At 40.8% G+C, this 23,132-nt stretch overlaps 1 protein-coding gene across 1 annotated transcript in view; it reads left to right on the forward strand.

Annotated features, from left to right (window-relative positions):
* USP49 (ubiquitin specific peptidase 49) overlaps positions 1-11,545 on the forward strand; it is a 58,859-nt gene extending 47,314 nt beyond the window's left edge. Inside the window, exons 7-8 of the mRNA XM_018576781.1 lie at positions 9,726-9,928; positions 10,876-11,545. Of these exons, the coding sequence (XP_018432283.1) occupies positions 9,726-9,928; positions 10,876-11,096 (424 nt within the window). The 3' untranslated portion in view covers positions 11,097-11,545. The remainder of the gene's footprint in view (positions 1-9,725; positions 9,929-10,875) is intronic.
* Positions 11,546-23,132: the final 11,587 nt, after the last annotated feature.

The raw sequence follows: 23,132 nt of genomic DNA on the forward strand, positions 1-23,132 counted from the left end.
GAGGGAAGTCTTTGGCCTCTTTGGAGAGACCATAAAAGAAAGCTTCTGTTTGAAACGTAAGATGCACAGAAATTTTAGAAGGTGTTGGGATGTAAATATAACCCTTGCTCCTTTCTTTGTATCACGTTGGAATCTCTGGGCTTGGGTCCACATATGCTTACCTGGCTCCGGTCATTATACTTGTGTCCCTCGGCAAGGGTCCTTGTTAACGGCACTCTGTCATATCTGTTTACCATCTCAAATGGTACGTGACAGGGGTGTCCGTTTTCCCCTTTGATTTTTATTCTGGCGCTAGAACCTTTTCTTTTCTTCGCACAATATGGGCTAATCCAGACATTAGGGGGATCACCCTAGGCAAGGTCTCTCATAAGGAAGCCTTTTTCCTCTGCAGGCCTTACCAATTTGGATCCCCTCTTAAATTTGCTCATGCTCTCCTGAATGCATTTGTCTTGGCCAACAAACCGGCACGGGTTCGCCACATCCTCCTCCGCAGACCTAAACTTCTTTCTAGTGACCCAACTTATGCCACTGTAAGGGTCAGACGTTGGGGTCAATTATCCCATTTTTTCCCCCCTCCGTTCCCACTGCCTCCCTATTCACTCGACCCCTCTCAAATTACGAATGTAAGTGCGCTCGGGTGGGACTAGTGAGACATGTCCTCCATTTTTGCTACAAGCCCCTCTCTGGGAAGATTGAGGATTCTCCTCTACCATTCTATGTGGGAAGATTATTTGAATGTTCGATTTTCCTTGGGAGTTTTCCAAACTTCTCGCCCTCTCGTACCAATCCCCCCATAAGCAACAAGTACCAGGAGTCTGTTATAAAATAGTCACTAGATGGTATAGGACACCTAATATTTTTGCATTCCTTTTTTCCCTCACACTCCAAATGTTTGATGGTGCTGTGGATGAGCTCCTGGTGATATTTAACATATTTTTGGTCCGGTCCTGTATTGGAGAATTTGTGGAACAAAGTATACAGCATCTCCCGAACTCCTACTGAATGACGACTCTTAAGATTTTTTTTTTTTTTTTCTTCTGCATCAAACCATATTCCCATGAAGACATATAAGCGATCTGTATTATGGCATTTTGTGAATGGCCTGGGGCATGTATAAAAATACCTCTGATAAATTCAACTGGACCTGGTTCTACTGGTTAGAGTTCCTCTGCTCTCCAGAATTTGCTACATACTAGGCTGTCTGATGATACGGTTCTGGTTCCCATAAATAAATGCTGCTGTCTTTGTCATTGGGATATGTAGGGGGAGAGGGGGTGGTGCAGTGACGAACCTAAGGAACAAAGGGCCCTGGTGCAAGATTTTTTTTTTTTTCTCCCTGGAAACTTTTGTTTCTACTTGCTAAACGCCTCCATGGCAGCTCCTTACTCTTCCTAAATAGAAAAGCATCTAAACTGCAGGATCCCCAGGATAAGAAGAGAGAGGCAGGGGTGCCTGCTTCACTCACTACTTTGGGAAGTAGTGAGTGAGTGAACTATGAGAAGTCCCAGGCACACTTGGGAGGTGGGGTTGGGGGGTACTGTTTTATTGCTGGAGTCACAAAAATGTAATCTGCATGCACTTTTTGTTAGCCCAGGTTTAATTTCTGGTGACCATCCTCCGTGCAGTCAAGGGTAGAGGGGGCTAATGATCACTGCTTCACATGCCTTCATTTATGACCCGAGGCCAGTGTTTACATCGTGTCTGCCCTTCCTGCTGCTGCTGCTGATGGGCTTTCTGAGGAAGAAAGCTTTTCTTCTCCCTCTCGTCAACTACCCGCAGATCCGAGCATCACACTGATCGATTATTTTATTTTCCCTCTGGGGGCCACTGAGTGGATGGGAGATTTTACAACTGCCTACTGAGATTTTGGCTACTGACCCGCCCCAGCCTTGGGCCCTGGTGCAGCCATGCCCTGGGGGTGGTGTGTGTGTGTTTTTTATTTTTGTTTTTTTCACGATCTCTCGAAGTGCCGGAAGTGATTCCCATTAGATTCAATTCGGCCTGATCAGCTTGTAGCTTTCACCACGGCTCTTGGTTTTAATAACATTCATGCTTATGTCGTAGTCTCAAAAGTAGTGGTAACCCTTAAATGAAATATTCCCTAGGTGATGTCCAGCTTTCTTCAGACACAGGATGGTGGTATTCCTTTTTCTTCCAGTCTGACCAAGAAGGGGTGTTACACAATTTGAATATCATGAGCTGATCAGTTCTGGAGGAAAATATACCATTTGTTTGTTTATTTCCAGGGCCCTCAAGAGGAACAGTGTGGCCCAAAGTTGGCCACTTGAGCTGTAATCCAATTGCACAAACTCCTTTCTAGAGTTAGCACAAACACCTACCAGATTGAATATAATCTTTTTTGGTGGGCCCTCATGGTAAATGGTTGTTGGAGATTGTAATATGTGTGTCAAGCTTAAAGCTGAATTCCAGGATAATCAAATTGTCCAACTAGAAGAGGCATGATTATTTCCATTTGAATCGTCGTGTGCTTTGTGTATTTCTTCCAGATCTGTGCTGTAATCCAGTGTGAAACTTTGCCTTTCTGCAGGAGCTTCTTGTAATAAAGGCCACTCACTACTACTCCCCCTCCTTGTGCAGGGTGACTGGACTTGTATCTGCCCCTCTGTAGTTATCTGCATGCAGCCTGTAGTGGAGTGGGCCTGCTGGATCCCTCCCAGAGCTTTGCTGTCTGCACAGGCTATATATAACACAGTAACGATGTCACCACTACTTTTACAAGGTAAGAACTGTGCAAAGGCATTTGATTCACACAATGTGGATATATACGGTATATATCTCTTTGTGGCTATTGAGGAATATATGTTATATAGCTATCAGTAATCCTCCACCGTCAGGTTTAGGGATTTCTATCTCTGAAAATGGTCTCCTTCTCCTGGGTTAAGAAAGCTTTGGGCTCCCTTGAATAGATCTGCCAGAGAGATGCATGGGCCAGCTATCAAGCAATACCACCTGGATCTTCTGACCACTCAAGATGACTCCTTGTGACTAAAATATCTTCAGGCCGTTATGTGGCCATTGTATTCAATTTAGGGCTGACGTGGATCTGAACTGAAGAGCATTATCCAATGGGATTAATACAGTTTTGTTGAGTCTTCACAACAGCACCCATATATCTCCCACCCTTCTTTTGCTGTAAACTACGTTTTCTAGCATTGACTTCTAGTGTCTCATTTGGTTATTGGAGAACACTGGAGGTTTGGGGAGGTGGGATGGGAGTATTTAACCTCTCTTGTGTTTCCTGTCCCTTCTCAGGTGGGCGGAGGCCATCTCAGTTGGGGCTGTTGTGGAAACTCAAGAAACAGTAGTACTGGTAAGGATTGTCCTCATGGGTGTATAACCGAAAAATATCTTTACTTTTTCTAATTAATTGAAGTTTTATTTTTATTTTTTCAATGTGTTCATAACCTAGGAGCCACCTATAAAATTTAGCCAGGTTTTTTTGAAAAAAGGAGAAAAGTGGGTGAAATAATACAAAAAAAAAAGAGATTGAGGAGGGAGAGAGAGGAAGAGAACTAGAGAGATGGTAGGAATTGGGAGGGTAAAGTGTTGTCAATTAGGGAGGGAGAAGTAGAGGGGGTTTAGGGTGGATTAGGCCCCCCAGGTAGAAAGGCATTCTAGGGGAGGGGGCAGTGGAAATGTAAGCAATGGAGTGAGGTTAGAGTATAGGGTAGTTTGATGAGGATATGTTTGAGACAAGTAGTGTTCCCCCTTTCATGGAACACATCCAGCAGCTTTAAGCTCCTTGTCCTTAGCTAGACAGAATAATTAGTGTTGACACGCCAAATACTGGCACATATCTTCCACTACCTGCAAAAGTCTTGCCAGTATGCAGGCACATCATAGGTAGGAGGGTTTACTGTATAATTACTCATCAGCCAGGGGATACACACCCATACACACTTACAGAGACCTTAATACTATAAATATACTTTAAAATAGCAGCTGAGAATGAACATGCTCATTTTCTAAACCCAATGCACATTCTTATATTTCTTTCTCAAACTACAACATATAGAGGGAGGTGAACAAGGAAAGTATTCTCTCTTTTGGTGCAAATGTCTTTAGCATATATTTTTATATTGCCTCTTTTTGTAAACAAACCTCATTCTGTTTTTTCTCTGTGTGGGCAAATTGAAAATGATTGATCCCATAAACTGGATACCTTTTTGATGAAGAGGCTTGATGGAAAAAATTTAGTGCCCAAAAGCTTCTCGTTTTGGGTTTTTGTGTCACACTGGTGTACATCTAATACAATGCAATCTTCTTTCAAAGACACCTACACCTATAAACCACATTGGAAGTATCACTTTGTATTGACAACCTACTTTTGAAATTCTTATTTAGCCTCACCGTCTTCACTTATTTGACTGCAGTAGACTGACTTGTGGTTTTGTTGCTTTTTGACCTCTTCCCTATTCTTAACAAGTAAGTCCATATGTGTCATATTGCTTAATTGCTCCTTACATCATGTTGTAAAAAGCTAGAGTAATCCAAAGCGATTTTAGAGCGTAAGCAGCACCTTTCATAGGAACAGAGTGAAAGCTGAGACTAGAGACATTTCAGACAAAATCGCTGCATGTTATGACTTCACTGGGATAGAGGTAGCTCTCCCTGGCAGATTGTGGGACAGCAGGGATTAGGCCCAGACCTACCCAGAACAGAGAAATACAAAATCCTTTAAAATGGAATTGGTATGTAATCCTTAACGGGTATACTTTTTTTTTTTTGTTTTTTTTGTTCTTTTTATCAAGTCTAGAATAAACATTTTCAATACAATACAATTGCACTGATCTTTCCTTTTGCTCAAAGAGCAAAATTATTAAATTCCTCCTTTGAAGCACTGCTAGATATAATGGAGAAATGACTAGTGATTTCCTATCAATCAATTACGCCAAACTCCTCTGTATCATCGGAATTTGCATTCCAGTACTTAAACTTCACAATTGTCATTCAGTTTGGAACTGACTAACAGATATGCATGTGAGTTCATACCTCAGTACCTAGCAATCACATCAGCATGCAGCTCTGCAGGCTGATATGAAATCCTCTTACATTTATTAGTTAAACAATTTTTCTTCTAATTTTTCTACTTCCTGGTTCTCTTTGGCAAAATTGATGTAATGTGCACAAGTGCTGCATCCTGTGAAGGTTACATCAGCAGTGCATTGGTGGGAAATGTCATCTGTAATCACATGAGATCTCAGGGAAAGGCATTTTGAGATTGTTGCATGTCCTAGTCACATGTGCCAGAGTTCCAGGAAGTACAGGGAGATGGATTAATCTGCCCTTAGTAAAAATGGCCGCCGTGAGAAGAATGGCGAGGAAAAGAAAAACAAGGTATGCAAAGAATAAAAAGCCAGCAACTATCTATACATATATGTATGTAGATTGCCATTGCTAAACATTTCTAAAGGTGCCTTTTTGTTGTTGTTTTGAAAATATGGGTAAAGTTCCTCATTTAAAGTTTTTATTTTCATGTTTGCAGCCAGATTTGGACAACATCTACTTTATATTTGTTACATGTTGCCATTCACATTTCATAACTTAAATAGCAGCAATTGTTATTTATTTTTACTTGCTTGAAGATCCTACTCCCCATGTAATTTTGAGGGAGGTGTGGAGTTATTGTTTGCCCTTTATTAACTCTGTCTATACTGTGCTGACAGATCTCATTTTCAGTTGTAATGAGATTTAAACATGGTCTGTCCTAGCAAATGTTTAAAAACTATTGGTTAATGAGAGGAAACTCTGTGCGTCTAGTCTTTCTATGGGGACAGCGCCCTTTCAAATTGCTCCAAAGAAACATCTAAAAGATAACAAATATTTTAAAATTATTTCAGATATGATATTCTAATAGGAACACATAACAAACATATAGTGGAGTTTTCTCAAATTTAACTGCAAAAGTGGAAATGCACTTAAAGGTTGAACTCCAGTCACAAACAAATGTATCTCTAAATGCAGCTCACCTTGCTAGAATACTTGAGACTTTCCTCTGCTGTTTGCCCCAGTTTTCAGTAATCCCTTCCTGAGAGGAAACTTCCTGTATATACAACCAGTCATCTTGACCAGCTCTGTATGCAGCAGGAGAACAGTCGCAATAATGCCCCCATATTTTATTTATTTGTAGCCCTATTGGTAACCAGGGCTACAAATAAACCAACAGGGTACATCATGAATGTTCTAGACCCACTTACTTGGTGATAAATGCCCCAGGCACATTCCTTCTTAAGGTGAAATTTTCCTAGTAGTGTTTAAATAATGGGCACCAGTCAATTTGAATATATTTTAGGATATTTTAATGTGCACGTGCATGAAGAATAAATGGGAAGGAGGATGGAGGGAGCACAGGATATCTGATGGTTGAATTACATACACAATATTTGGTCTTCTGCATGGTCTTCTAGCTATGTAAATCCTTCTATCACAAAACTCTACTGGCTGTTATACATCTCAATATAAGTGGCTCATCGTAGAACTGAGGTTACTGTGTATGTATGCTCCAGTCTTTAAATCAAGGTAGGATAGCAGTGGGAAGGTTCATGTGGTGCTTCCCAGCTCAGTCAGTCACTCTCCATCCCTGTGGGGGACAACTGCAACTTTTCTTCCTTAAGGGCCTAGTATTGCACCATCATATAGCCAGTATCTTAGGAACACCTTCCATGACGGGAGATCTCCACATCTTCCCATACACGTAGGCCTTCAGGCTTGTGGCCTAGATTGGTGGACCACAGATGTATCCTCTCAGGGTAAAGACCATGTACCAGGAAATGCTTCAGATATTTAATAGCTCTCCCAGCATGAACAGCAGGCTCCCCAAACATACTGATTGGCCAGGCATTAAACATCCTTAATGTGAAACATTATTTCTAGCATACTCTACTGGAGAACACTAAAAACAGCAGGTAACTGAAAATAATCACTGCACACGTAATCAATTACACTGACAAATCACAAAAATAGACAAAAAGAATTTAGGGAAAAACTACATCCCCACATATTGATTAGTGTTGACATCACTATGCTGCCTGTGGCAGTTGTGTTGTTGTTTTGGAAAAGGCAGTGTAGCCTCAGCACTCCCTGCTGTCAACTGCCCTCCTCTGCTACCCCAACCACCTCTACTGCTCTGTACAGCTCGGCACCCCAGCTGTCTGTTGCCCCAGAGCTGAGGACTCTGAGAATGAAGAGAGCACAGTCAGCCTGCTCATCCCTATAGGTGGTGCAATACATGTATCTCTTCCATTTACTGAATGCAGAACAACCCTCTCTCTTATGTGCACACTGCTGTTAGTCCAGCCCCTCGCTGCTCACAGCTCCGCTTCCTATAGTTGCCTTAAAGCGGACAGTGTTAAGAACAGATATAACTAAGAAGTCAGGCCATTGTGTACAAAAGGTAAATAAAACAAAGTAGCAGGGACAACAATGCAATGCTTGCACTAATTGTGAGTTATCTAAGTTCTTTCTCAGCAGCTGAGCTACAGGATCCTGAACCATGGAGCATAGAGTGCTGGACTAACAGAAGTGTTTACACAGGAGAAAGGGTTGTTCTGCATTTGGTAAATGGGAGGGATAAAGGATTGTATGCACAATTAAAAGAATTACAATGTACTGCATGCCTGTAGGGTATTAGCTGGATGCATGTACAATAACCAAGTGTTGTACCACCACTAGAGATGAACAAGGTGACTGTGCTCTCTCCTCAACGTCCTTCGCTCCTGAAGCAACTTACATTTAGGTGCTGACTGGAGATCAGCTTTAAAGTAAAATTTGACGTGATCTTCTACATTTTACCCATTTCTGTCACTATATTTTCATATTCAAAATAAAGATGTGCAGATGAGCCTGTAATGGAAGCTACAGTCATTATTCAGCCAGCCTGTTGAAGGGAACCACATTGGTAGTGCATTTTTCAAAGTCACAGCTCAAGATAAAAGTTTTGAAGGGGTGTAACCTTCTATTGGACAAACCATTCCTTAGTGGCCCTCCTTATAACTGGATATAGATATCCTGGTGACAATTTTTCTAACATGAGATTTTTTTAAAAAATTGAGCAGTGTATAAAAACAATTTGGGTATGAGTGTCAGAAGCTAATGAATAAATCGCCTATGCTTTAACGTTACAAATCCAAGTATCTAAGAAGAAAAATATACCTCTATACTGTATATAGCCTTTATTTATGATCAATTCCTTCCTTCTGTCATCCTAACTTGATACTGATGCAGATTGATTTTGTTGAAGACAAAGGAGCAAAGATTTCTTCAACCTTCAGGGGAATTTCATAGGTAGTGATGAGCCTGGGCTTGGTGCAACCCCAGTTTGCCTGTTAGCCCAAGCCGAATCAAAACTGTGACTGCTGCCCCCTTCTCCCAGCCTAATCAGTGGTGGAGAGGGGCATTCCCTGTCCCACAGATATATGTTTGGGGAATGCACCTCTCCACCATTTTTGGACTGGGAGGGGGGAGTTGCGGTCACAGGTTTGAGTGGACTCGGGCAAATTGGCACCATGTGAACTAATAAGAACAGTTCATTGGATGTTTGCCCAACCAGCTCATTGGATTTACTTGTCCCAATCACCAGTACTGTTGTATTTATGAAATTGTTTATCATTATGTGCCTTCATAAGCTTTCCTTCTTAAAAAATCAGTAAGTATCTTAGTTTTTTTTCTCTAACCAGCTGTAGCAAACCTTTATTTGTTTTATTTTTTCAAAAGCATTTGACACGGTACCACATAAACGCTTACTACACAAGTTGAGGTCTATGGGCTAGATTAAATGTGTACATGGATAGAGAACTGGCTACAGGAACGTGTCCAGAGAGTATCGATAAATTGCTCCTTTTCAGATTGGACTAGGGTCATGAGTGGCGTGCCTCAGGGATCTGTGCTAGGCCCCATGCTATTCATCCTGTTTATTAACGATATCAGGGAGGGCGTAAATAGTCATGTTTCCGTGTTTGCTGATGATACTAAAATTGGAGGGTAATGGACACGGAATTAGACACTACAACATTACAGGAGGACCTGGATAAAATAGGGGAGTGGGCAACCACATGGCAGATAAGGTTTAATGTTGATAAATGTAAAGTAATGGTGATAGCAACATCAGCAACAAACTTTTTACGGTAAACTCCAAAACAAAGACCAAAGGCCACCACCTAAAACCAGTGGAGAAAAGATTTCAGCACAAGGGGCGTAGGGGGTTCTTCTCAGTTAGAGCGGTTAGGGTCTGGAACTCGCTGCCACAAGCAGCGATTTCAGCTGTGAGTGTGGAATCATTGCAAAAATGTTTGGACAATTTCCTCAGGGACCGTAACATACAGGGGTACAGGTTAGGGATGCACCGATACAAGCATCGGTATCGGCCGCGATACCGAGTATTTGCATGAGTACTCGTGCAAATGCTCGGATGTCTAAAACAGGTACACATGAGAATAAGATTACACATGAACTCATACACATGTAGATGCACATGCATAAACACAATAGGTTGGACATGTGTCTTTATTTAACCTCAAATACTATGTTACAAACAAAGCCTTTATATGTAATGGCAAATATGGTTGCCTCCATGTACATGTTATCTCAAACTATACATAAAAGCATTGTTTTTATGAAAACACATTGATGATGATGATGATAAAAAGAATAAAATAAGTATTTAAAGACTATATATAACCTTAAAGTAGTTCTGTTTCTGTAAACAGGTGGTCTGGCCGTAATCACCGTGAGAAAATTGGAGTTCATGTGTTTTTTGACCAAGTGCTAAACATGGAGCCATACTGTAGAGGTCCACTATCTCCCACAGATCCTGGGACCTATCTTTATGACCTTTCTGCAGTGGTGATGCATCATGGTAAAGGATTTGGTTCTGGCCACTACACAGCATATTGCTACAACACAGAGGGTGGTGAGTTTAACAGATGAGCATTTATATTTTATTGTCTGTTACCTAATAGTGATTTTAAGTAGCTGTGAATTTCTTTTTTTTATCCTGTTGTGTTTTTTTCTTTTCTTTTTTTTTTAAACACACCACTCTGCATATTGGTACAAAACTACATTCAATAAGCAGCACATTAAATACAGATCAGATGCAATGTGAGTTTGGAAACCACCTAGATTCAATAAAACAAGTCAGTCTCTCTCTCGCTCGCTCGCCCACCCCCCTCTCTCATCGCACATCGGCACAGTCAACTTTGGTTAGTATAGATGTTGGCTAGCCTTCCCACTAAATATTGCTGCATCGTAATTGTGATATATACACTCTCTCTCCCCCTTCTCTGTCTCGCCCTCCCCCTCTCCAAAGATGTGTACCTTCTCTACATGTGCAGAACTTTATGGAGACATTTCATTATTAAATATATAAAAATGCCCACTAGTTCTAAAAGCTTGCAACTAAATCTTGTTTGTTTAGTCCTTTAACAGAGGTGTAACTAGGATTATGAAAGACATTGGGGCACATCGACACAATAGATTCTGTGGCACATGGTGGGCATGGCTACATTGCACTTATTGCTGCAGCTTCTGCAATGGTTTCCTGAGAGTTCCCGGTGCTTAAAGTAGAACCAGAATCTGAGTAATCAGCCCAGACCAACTGCTCACAGCCCATGATAATTCTCAGCACTGACCAGCTACCCACAGCACATGTATGTTTCAGTCCTTCCCTACTGCCTGCACTATGTGCTGTGTCATCCCATGCAAACTTGTACAGTTAATTTTACAGTTGATTTATAAATAAAATAAATGCAGTAATACAGTTATATAAATAAGACCTTTTTGGATGTTGAATATTCTGTCAAATGCAGTGGGAGCACTGATTAAGCAGTGTCCTCTTCTTCTTTTTGTTTTTTCTTGTAGGGTTCTGGGTTCATTGCAATGACTCCAAACTGAATATGTGCTCTGTTGAGGAGGTGTGCAGGACGCAAGCATACATCCTTTTCTACACCCAGAGGAGTAAGCCACTGAGTGGAATACAAAGCAGCAACAAGCCGAGTGATGCAGGGATTCCTGATCTCCTATTCTCACCTCAGGCTCCGTCCAGTACAGAGGAAAGCAACAGGCAGATAATCATACCCTGACACCACTAGCAAAATTACTGGCTTTTTTCCTTTCTTTTTTGGGGGGTGTTTTTAAATATGTAGACTGGTTCTTAGCTGTGTTTTTTTTATCATCTTGTAAAAGTAGCACCAGAAGACTTACAGTGTGACCAGTAGGTCCTCCTGATGGAACTTGGCATATGGCTCCCATGTGTGTCTGCATGGCAGGGAAATGGCACCATCCTTCAAACTGTCTTTAGCGCAGAGTTCTGAAGATCTCGGGTTGTTTGTATTGTTAAAACTTGTTTTGTTTTTTTTAAATCCCTAGAATGTACAGGATATAGAATGGAGCCTCTCTAGCTTTTATCAATGTGAGGGGGTGTTGTGCTAGACTTTTAATTAAATTATTAGCATCTTTATTGATTATGCGGAGTAGCATTCAATGCCTGTGACAAGTGTCTGCTTCAAAACAGATGCTGGTCTTTTTAAAATCTGAAACCTCTCCATTCTGATATATTTTTTTTGTCTTGGCTATACCACAGTTCATGACATGTTTCAGAAACCATAAGTACAAGTTTTCCATGTAACATGCAACATGTTATACCTTCTTTCATCCTGCATAGTGCCTTCATGCTGGCATCCAGATGACATGTGATTTTATAAATGTTTCTCAAAAATACAGTTATTAATTTATATGCAAGTTATAAACAGAAACAAATCTTATAGCAAACCTGTCACCAGGAAAAATGTGTATAAAAAAACATGAGCATAAAATGCAGACAGGACCAGTACACACTGTGTAATCTCCAGGCCTCTAGAATGACAAGGGGGGGTCCCAAACTACTTATGCAATATTGACTACATCAGCCCCATTTCGCAGTGCAGTGCTATGAGAGGCCATAACATGTTAGACGGAGACGAGGTGTGCCTATGACTTTTAGAACATCTGTATTTGCATGCTGACTATTTTGGGAATCTGGGAGTGGTCTAGAGTACCAAGGAAAAGGCCTGAGGTGTGAAATGGCACATTGAGTGCCTGCATGTATGCCCATGTTTTAGACTTTTGTTTCTTCAATCTTGCAAGTGAAACATTCAAGTTCAGAATGTCATGAATTAGGATCACATTCAATTTAGCAATACATGGGCATGTTTATACTTTTAACTGGCAGAGCAAAGTCAGATGGGCACATTCATTTTATTTTGGCATTAAAGAAAAAAAAAAGTCTAACATGCTGCCAGATAAAAATGTTGGATGACTGTTTTTGCAGCAGTTTAGCTTACTGTCTCAGAAGCATGGACTGTCACATATTTGCTTTCCTTATTTTTCAGATGTGTGATATCGCCTTGAACAGACATTATCACCTTTTCATTTACTCTTCACAATTTGGTTTACCACATACAATTGAGTTTTACTGTATAGCTTAGAAATACAAGTGTATGGGTGCTGCAAACTGGAAACGATCAGCTGGCTGGATCAAATAGAAGGGCTTTGTCCTACTGGCGACATTGGGGTAGCGGATATGAGCCAGATGTTCTAGACGGGCTTTTACCTACTGGTGACATTGGGGTACCAGATATGAGCCAGATGTTGTAGTAGGGCATTTGCCCACTGGCATCATTGAGGTACCAGATATGAGCCATATGTTGTCATAGAACTGAAGTACAAGTAACACATTTATTGTTCCAAATCTGGTTTTTATTTTTACAACTATGTAAGAACTCATGCCCCATGGTTTTAGTAGTGACTACTTTCCTTGTTGGAGTTTACGATTAAATCATGAGGAATGACCTTTGGGACTGAAATACGTCCTTTGTGATGTAGCCCATTTCAACGTGCCCACTAGAATCATGGTTGTTACCAGGAATAAACCAGCATCATTTGCTTTGTGTGTTGACGTTGTTGGAATGCTTCTTCATAGTAGTTCTAACAATTGGCACATTGAGCTAAGCAGGTATGAAGGTATTGATATTTTGTAATTATGTCAAGGAGGCATTGGTTGTACTATTTGACTAGAAGTGTTTTCTATTACATTTTTTTTTTTGTCCGATGCGAGTTTCACACAACTGGAATCCCATTCCTGTTTGTGAAATAGTAGGCCTATTAGGCGACAGTATTGGGCTCCTCTCGGTACTGTGTGTTTCAGCAGTTTGCAGCGGTTTGACTCTTCCTGTTATCTGACACTCTGTATTGGTGGCTTTTCTAAAGCAATATAAAAGTATGTTTTGTATGTAAAGAGTTTTGTTCAACTTCACCCCCTTCTTCTTAAGCTAGAGAGGCAGTTGAACTCAGGGGCTAAAGCCATCTCTCCAAAGCCTCTGTTTGCTATGCTTTATTCAGACAAGATGGTTCGTATACAGTGATTTTAATCTTAAATTAACCCAATTTTTAAGCTGTTAATTCAAGAGAGCTCTGCGTTCCTGTCACTGCTCTCTTCACCTGCCAAACTCAGGAGTCAGTCCATACCCAAGTCCCATACGTGCTGGCACAAAAATGTATTAATTTTTATTTTGTACAATATTGACCCAACTCTTCAATGCTTAATAAATATCTGGAGTCTGGTATATTTTGATTTGCATGTTTTGCTTTTACATTCATATAGCTTTTGCTGTGATATCATGGTTAGGATTTCAATTTGAAGCGGTATTCCGGGCAGTCCTAAAACATTTTTAAAGGGGAACTAGGGAATGTTTTAACATAATATTTATTTACCTTTTAATCTACAAATCTGTGACTGCTGGTGGTCCCTTTCATTTTTCTCAAGCAACAGAATGTGGGCAGGCACTCCTACACCATCACGTACAATGGAGGACCAGCATTGGCAAATCAGAGACTGGCCGGAAGAGCATCTCCGGGGGACTGGTTGTCACAACCGAAATCAATCAGGAGAAAGAATGTAACTGGAGGTAAAAATTACTCTTGCATCATCCCCAAGAAAAGTGACATATTCCTCATCTGCACTGCCCGTAATTAGGTTTTATTGTGGTAGCAGATAAAGCATGTTTACATGCAAGCTGTCATTTTGGCAAATGTAATATTATAAGAAAGGACACCTAGCCAGTTCTGTAAGCAGCTGATTATATCTCGTGAAGGATCCACTGTGTCTAATGGAAAATCTTAAGATCCAAGCTCACCATAGACTTAAGTGGGTGTTTGGATGTTAAGAGCATGATTTAACCATTTGGAGCCTTGTTTGTCAGCTGGCTCTCACATAAGTATACACTGAGAGGCCCAACGAAGTCATCTCGTGGCCCAACAAAGTACTGATGGGGTGGTTATTATAATCTGGCCACTCAGTGTATACAGTGGGCTCTACAGTGCAGTAAATTTGTAATGCGGCTGAAGTAGTGCAGAAAAACATCTCCAATCTCTGCTTGTATGAGGAAACCAGTAGCACTTGAAAATGCAGATATGTCTCATCAACCTTCAGTTATTTCTGTCTGTTAGAGAATTAATGGGCTTGAATGACATATCTACATAATAAGCAATATATTGATGTTATTATAGCTCTGTTACCACATCTTATAACTATAGCAACTACAAACATTGCACTGTGAGTTTTGTAGCTAAACACCTGTCCTGAGCAGATTTTGTGGCCTGGCTCTTTTGATCCTTATTAAGTGCTGCTCACGCAGGCTGTAATAGGGAATTTATATATTTTCTTACTACGAACTGATGAACGTGCCAGTAGACATAAGATGGTACTTGGAAGAAGAAGAATCATAGTATGTTTTTGTAGAAGAATCATCGTATTTATTACAGGGCTTAAACATGTACGGAACCACTGCAGACACCTTAAGGCCAATCTTAAACTGGGGAAATATTATTATTATTATACAGGATTTATATAGCGCCAACAGTTTCTGCAGCGCTTTACAATATAAGGAAGACATTACAATCACAATACAATTCAAGACAAGATGATAAGGAGAGCCCTGCCCGTGAGGGCTTACAATCTAAAAATAGTGCATGAATAAATATATATATATATATAATCTATATCAACATTACGGTTCAACGGTTTTGTTGAGATCCTTCTGAAACATGTGACTATTACCCTGCTGAGGTTTATGGGTTGAGTTACAAAAGGCAAATTGGCTGCTCACTTTGCAAGGGAACTTTTCCTTAGCTTAGTGAATGAGGTGAAGCTCTGCCGACTTCCATCATCCAATCATATGCAAGCAAAAATACTGTTTTATTTCCCTTGTACATGATTGGGTATTCTTCGCAAAGTGAATTTTCATACCATTCACTAAGCTAAGAGAAAATGCCTTTGCAAAGTGAACAGCCTATTTTACTTTTGTAAATGTCAAACCTCAGAATGGGTGCATAACTCCCCCCCACCTTTCTTTGTGACGCCCTGAGTCCTTTTCTAACTTCTAGCAGTGGATGGTTCTTTGATCTAAACTGAATGCTACTTACATATTGACATATAAGTGCCATTCAGTACCGCATGAAGGCCTGATAGCACATTCCCAAAAGGATTGGATCAATGATGCTTTGAGCTCACAGGAAGTGGGCTAAATGACACCCCCACCTGATTTGTTGAATCACTGGGCTAATTATTTTTATCTTAAAGTGAGTTGGGTTTTAATTATATATCTTATATATTTTTATCATCAGGAAAAGCCCTGATTCTCAGCTTGCCAGCGCTTTCTCACTGCTCCTGCCTCCATTGCAGCCAGCAACAACAGCCAGTAATTCTGGATATGGGGTTACCATGTGACCTCCCTTGTGATAGTGCTCTGGTCTAGCAACCTAAAACTAGGTCCGAGCACTGTCTTCACTTGGCATCCAACACCAGCTGCCACTAAGGATTTTAGTGCCAGCTGCAACAAGGGCAGGAGTGCCGAGGGAGCATTGGCAAGGTGTATATCAGGGGTTTAGGGGCCCTTTACACTGGCATTTTGCCCTGAGCAAGATGAGAATGTATCTTTGCAGGTAATTATTGGACACCAGAGTTGTAATTGTACTACATATTCCAAGTGGGAACCCTTCAGATGCCTACACATATCTTTTGGAATGCATTTTTTGAATGTTCACTGATCTTCTGAAACTCTCTGTTGGTGGTTCATATTGATGGATGACCTCAATATTAAATAGGGAGTTGGAAGGGCAGGTGGACCACCCTCAACTTCGTTGGTAAAAGTTGAGATTTGATTATCCCTGGGTTTAGGTCTTCCAGAGAGCTGATGTCGCTGTTCAACGTTACAGATGCATTGCATTAAGGCTATTTTGGGAGTGGAAGGGTCCACTTCAAAGCCCAACTAACTTTTAATCCACAATATATTCAAGATGCATCAATTCAATTGGTAATTCAATGCCTACTATATAACCAAATGGTCATGTTCTCAGTTGACATGGTCTGCTGCTGTAGATCATTCTTATCAAGCTTTAATGTGTTTTTATTTCAAAAGTCCGTTTTCACACCAATGTTGTAAAACTGGTTATTTGAGCACCTTTGAAAAATAACCTTAAACAAGCCTGGTTACTGTCTTCTGACTTCTCAAATTACCATGGTGTTTTGGCCACTATTTGTAAATGCTAGGAGAAAAATCTTTCACCAGCAGTTTCTGAGATGCTGACACCTCCATAAGTGGCAACAACAACCATTTCATCGTCAAAAGTGATTTGGATTATGCATCTTCCCCATTCAAATCTGTGGCTGAACAACAACCAAACTTGTTGACCATATTTCTTTATGCATTCATTTGCTGATCAGATATCTGAATTGACTTGACAGGCTGGCTGTACACCTTTGCATTGCAATAAGGCAACCTATTAATTTTGAATTGGTTGGCCATGCACTTTAGCGCACCTCAAACTGCACCTGTCTCTTTCTTAACAATGCAGCGCACCACAATGCATGGTAGTATGTTACTGTGCATTGGAGTACCATTTATAAAATGAAAGACTCCAACTCCCTAACATGCACAAATGTAATGTGTACATTATTGCAATGCAGTGCTATGGAGCCGAACCTAACGTAGTGGCTGTTAAGGACGAATGCAATATTTTTTTTTTCTTCAAGTTAAAGTGTATTTGCACATTTGCAGACAATTTAAGAAAACTCCACTATATGGTAAATATTCCTATTCACATAGCATAACTAAAAATAATAATAATAAAAACCATTTTCTTTTTTAGATGTGTCTGTGTAGCTGGTCTTTGGAGATTCTTGGTACATTTTCAAAGTGACAGGAAACTGACTGTCCCCATAGAAAGATAAGGGACACTCTGAGCTTCCTCTCATTAACATACAATGCTTCTACATCTTTAACTACCTCCCGGCCGGCTGTTGTGTATAAATGGCCGGCCGGTAGCTTCCTGGATGTAACAGGCCGTATATACACGGCCTGTTAGTCCCGCCCCCTCGTGCGCGGCGCGCTCGAGAGGGCTCCGCTGTGCCTGGGACCAGCATAGTGCCTCTCTGACAGGGGAGTAGAGGGAGGTCGGTTCACGATCTCCCTCTGGTGTCAGAATGCGGAAGTGATGTATATTACATCACTTCCGCATTCTCGTGTCACTCTCCAGCTTCAGACGCTGGAGAGAAGCTGATGAAGCAGCTCTCTGCTTCATCAGCTTCTTTTGGGGGGTCCTAGGTGACATTAGGGGTCATTGGAGGACCTGTCACATATTTTGCTATCACAGAGGGGGGTTTCTTAGCCCCCTCCTGTGTTAGCAATAAAGTTAGTGGGAAAAAAAATTAACGTTTCCCCCCCAAAAAAAATGTAAGTTACACATAAAAAAGAATTTAAAATTTTTTTTTTTTTTTAAAGTCCCCACCCCCACTTACATGCTTGTAAACATGCGTCAGGGGCGAATCTTTTGGAATTACTATTTACCCGACGTGACCCCGTCTATTCTATTTTACCAAAAAATTGGGGTAATAATAAATGTTTTATAACATAATGTAAAAAAAAAATGTTTTTCACGAAAAATTACTGAAAATTTTGAGAATATAGTAAAAAATAAAAAAAACCCAGTGGTGATGAAATACCACCAAAAGAAAGCTCTATGTGCCCCCAAAAAATGGTATAAAATTCATATCAGTACAGCATTGTATGACGGAATAAACGTCAGTCAAAGTACCACAGCGCTGAATACTGAAAAATGGCCTGGCCTGGAAGGGGGTCTAAACACCTGGTCAGCAAGTGGTTAAACATCTAATCTAGTTTACAACTGATAGGTTATGCCAGCACACTACAGACAGGGTTAATTAGGTTAAAGGTGAGCTTCTCTCCCCCTTGCATTCTGGAGCGACTTCTTTCAGGATAGTGAAATGTAAGCAGCACTTTTTTAATATTTAGTTATAATTATTATTATACAGGAAGGATTTATATAGCACCAACAGTTATGTTATGCTATGTAAATGAGAAACATGCAACTAATATAAAATAGGTGTTATTGTAAGTGTTCTGCAAAAGTGGGAATACACTTCAAGGGGTTGAGTTATATAAAAAAAAAAAACTTTCACCCAGCCACACACTGGGCAAATGCCATTCGACCAGCATTCGTGCCACTAGATGGAGCGAAGAATGGCCTGCGTGTATATTACAGGTCATTAATGAAATGTGCCATTACACTAGGTAGAATTATTGAATGGTATTTTGTTTTTTTGCATTTTCTTGCTGTGATTGTTAGAGATTTAAAGTAGTCCAAACAGCTGAATAAGAGGCATTATTAAAACCTATATATAATTTAAGGTATTTGTGTATGGAGTTCAGCTTTAAAGAAACACGGGCCTGCGTCTTAACAACTTAGAGAGAGAGAGAGCACGTTTTGAAAAAAATGTTTTCAGTGTATTTTACAGTACGTAAAGAAACATCAAATACACACAAAAAGGCCAAAAACTTTATTCAGTTCTGTCAGTTTCTCTTTGCATCCTGCCAACCACAACAGTTCCTGCAGTATCAGACAGGCTTTCATGATACAGCACCGGGTGTTTTTAAAATGTACCCCCTTTGAAGTGAGGTGAACTGCGAATGTGCAAAACCTAAGTGCCTGTTTCACAGTGTACACATTGCATGCCTGCTGCAGCCCATCACCTGCTGCCATGTGAAGCACCACCCACTTTAGAAACTTAGAGAGGAGTAAATATAAAAAAAAAAAAAATGTGCCTCCAACACCTTGCATAAGCCTGGCATGAAGTGCCCTAGGAGGGACATAAAATATTTGCTGATTCAGTGGCTGTTACTTGCTGCCAACTGTTTTATTTGGTGCAGCAGTGTGGAATGGATACATTGAAATAGTCCATATATGAAGCTGCACTCATTTCAGTACTAGACCTTCAAATAACAGGTGCGTACTTGAAGAGATCGAGGTGAAGCGGGAAACAGCTTTTTGGAAACCAGCAATGGACTCCGGACACAGACTTCAGGAATACAAATCTTCTTTATTCTCTGCAGAGGACTCCGGTGACTACCGTCTCCAATTCCTGAGTGGCCCTGAGTGGGCGGTCACTACATATATATAACAACAATTACGTCACATTACATATTTCTAATACACATATTTCCTTTACAGCTCTAAGCCAATCAGCAAGCAGCATTTGCAATTTTACAATTTATGGTTTATGTATCCTGTCACAACTTTTTTGTCATAAACTCGTGATCGATTACTAATAGTCTTGCGAGAAGGGGGAGGGGGTCAGTCACAAGTTTCTGCCATCAGCATTTTTAGTTGCAAAAGTAAACTCTAGGACAAAAGTCAGACGGCCTTTTACATACTGCTGCTCTCTTTTGCATGTGTGGTTAAAATGCAAGAAGGAGCGAGGGGGGTCAGAGGCCTCATTATATGTAGATACAAAAAACATGAATTATTTAAATATATTTAGCCATATTATCTGCTGCCACAGAGGCAGATGGGGCTGTGCCAAAACCAGATCAAGGGGGTACGAAGTCAACCGCAGGCATGTCATTGCATGTCACAAATTTAGAACACCATTACAGACATGCCAACATTTTGGGGCCTTGTAGGTTCCCCTTTTTTAAGTCAACATAAAGTGTCACTTTAGATGTTCAGATGTCATGTTGTTCACAATAGATTTGTGTGAAATGCATCTGGAGGAATGCTAGTGACTTTGTATCCCTTGATACATTGCAAGACGTCATAAGACTTCAATGTTAATGGGAAACTCCCAAAAAGGTAGAATGATTGGGACTATACATTAAAGGAGAACTATGGGGTTAAGGCTTTTCCCCATAGTTCTCCTAAGGGTAATGGGAGGACACAAACTAGCATCCTCCCGTCACTCTAAGCTCACAGCTCGCAGTATATCGAGAAGCCGCAGTATACCGAAAGCTACTGCTCGCGGTATACTGAGACGCCACAGCTGAAGCGAATCCCGTCAATTATGTCTGGATCCGCCCAGCTGTGTGAGTGACAGCTGGTTCTGCCTATCTAGAGGCAGAGCCAGTTGTACCCGCCCCCTTCCTCCGTCCTTTCCGCCAGTCAACGCTGGAGGATCGGAGGGGGGAATCCAGCCGTGACAGGATCGAGAAGTGAGCGAACGCCGGTATGTGTTCGCTCACCTCCCGATCTACCGAGCCGACCTGTGACAGTCTCATTGTCTCAGGTCGGCTAGAACTATGAGGATGAGTGAAAAGCACTCATCTCATAGTTCTCCTTTAAGTTTTTTACCTGTATATTTGTGAGCTTCTTGACTACTATGTTGTGATATATATATATTTATATTTTATTGGATGTTTTCAGACACACATAGATTTGCAATAGAGACGTAGGTTTTGTTTGTTTATTGACAGAGAGCTGGTTCCACACAATGGACGGTGCCTTCTAAACAAGCCAAACTGTTTTTTTGACAATGGTGGGGCTGCCCTGTACTGTTTCCCTATTCGTATCACAATGGGATGGTGATATAGGGAAGTCTTGTGTAAACAGTCACACCTAGGTCAAATCAAATCTGGATTACTGATAGCAATTTATGATACAACGCTGCCACCTAGAGGTGGGAAAGTGAAATGCACGGTATTTCACTTTCATAAAAGTGAAAGGTGCCAGTGCCACCAAGTGGGAGGCCAGTTTTCTCTCTAAAAAGCCAGTAGGTTCAAGGGACTTCACAAGACGAGGGTTTCACAAGGGGGCTTCACAGGAGGGGGACAGTACGAGAGGACATCACTCCGACCAAGGGAGGACCGCACTCTAATTCAAAGGATTTAGCAGAGACTGCAACGAGAAGCAATTTTCCTACGAACGCCTGTGCCAGGAAGTCCTGTTCATTACGGAATTTGTGGAACCTGCAGCCAGAGGTAAGTACTATTTCAGTGTTTCTTCTCCTAGAAATCATTACATGTACTAGAAGGATAGTGTAGTGGCTGCATGTGATTGTTTGTTTGTAGCAGCCATCATGTTTATGCTTTTCCTGTAACTAAATTTGTACACGCAGCATTTTCGCCAAGTAAAGTCCTCTAAATGCTACTTGGGTCAGTTTCCTTGAGCTTCACTGCAAGAACAGACAACAAAAATAGAAATGAAAGTTTTGCCGCGGTTTACACCTGGGCTCATCCTTGAGATAAGCTTTACGTCTCTGGGATTTGTAGTCCAGAGCATTACAACTACTTCCCTGGCATTGACTTCAGTTATCAAGTGGTCACTTTTTTTTTACAAAAAGAAGAAATGACAAACCTATTCATAATCCTAGCCATTTGTGTACAATTCCATGATATACCTCGCTAAACGTGCCAGCTACAAGCCATACAAGATAGACAGAAACAGGTCAGGATCAGTCCTGGTGCCCATTTCGATGGCTGATTACATGAACATGTGGATGCTTCTATAACCCTAATCTTCTACCTAACAAAAGGATCTATTGAGTTTGGATATAAGTCCAGGGGAAAAAAATAGACAAGTAATTTTAAGAGAAATAAATGATCTGTTTTACAGAACAACTCTGGTTAAAAATGTCATTAACCCTTGGAGTGGGGCTACCACCACATCTAAGGACCAGTAAGTTGAAATGACATTTTTTATTTTTGGGTTGAGATATGCTTTAAGGAAAAGGACCACATAACTCTGACAACTAGCATTTTCAGAAGGTGAAGTCAGCAATGGCAGCTTCCATGCTCATGTCTCGACAGGTTTCTTTTTTTTGTTTATGTTTTGTTTAAATACAGGTGGATGTGATTAGGGAAATTTAATAAATCTATCCAAATCTATTTTAGTAAGTAATAAAATATGCACATCGGCACAGTCAACTTTGGTTATTATAGATGTAGGCTGGCCTTCCTGCTAAATAGTGCTGCAGCGGAATTGTGATATTCTCTCTCTCCCTCTTCCTTTCTCTTCTCTCTCTCTCTCAGCCTCCATGTGATTTATCATGTCAGTTCCCAGCAGTTGTTAATCAGGAATGCTAACCGCAGTCGATTTTTCAGACGGCAAGACATGGGAGCTGGTATACTTCCTAAGAAACCCAATTATCAACCACCTGCAAGGTCAAGTAAAAGCACAGCATTGTACAGAGGGGGAGAAGCAGAAAACAGAGTCATGCAATCCTCCCACATGTGGCTTGGGTATTACAAAAAACTGTCATAAAAGTCACATGCCTGTGTTTTTCCAGTACCAGTCTGAAATAGATGCTCGGACATCCAAAACATATAGTCCCCGAATACAAGTAACATAACCTGCTTGATGAGGCACAGTGTAAAGAGGAATCTTTATAACCACAAACGCATGGCCTAACGTAGAAAGTTGTCCTATGGCTTAAAGAGCAACTCCAGGAAAAACATTTTAATTAACCCTTTTCAGTGGGGCTACCTCTGCACGGCAAGGGTTAACTGCTCATTTTTATCTAGGGACTAAAATACAAAAGTTCTACTCTTTCGATCCTTGGAGCCAGCCAGCTGTAATAGTACTCCTTCCTACCTGCCTACTCCTCCACTTCAGCAAAGGTATGTCCTTACATTCTAGACACTGTATAGAACTTGATGATTTACAGGATCTTAGACCGCTGCAGAGGATCGGGTGAGTAACTCTTTATTTTAGTCCCTAGGCAAGATGAGCGGTTAGCCCTTGCAGTGCCAGGGTAGCCCCACTGCAAGGGTTAATAAATTGTTTTCCCGGAG

This window comes from Nanorana parkeri, unplaced genomic scaffold (assembly GCF_000935625.1).
Source record: "Nanorana parkeri isolate BGI_ZX_2015 unplaced genomic scaffold, ASM93562v1 scaffold77, whole genome shotgun sequence".
Taxonomy (NCBI): domain Eukaryota; kingdom Metazoa; phylum Chordata; class Amphibia; order Anura; family Dicroglossidae; genus Nanorana; species Nanorana parkeri.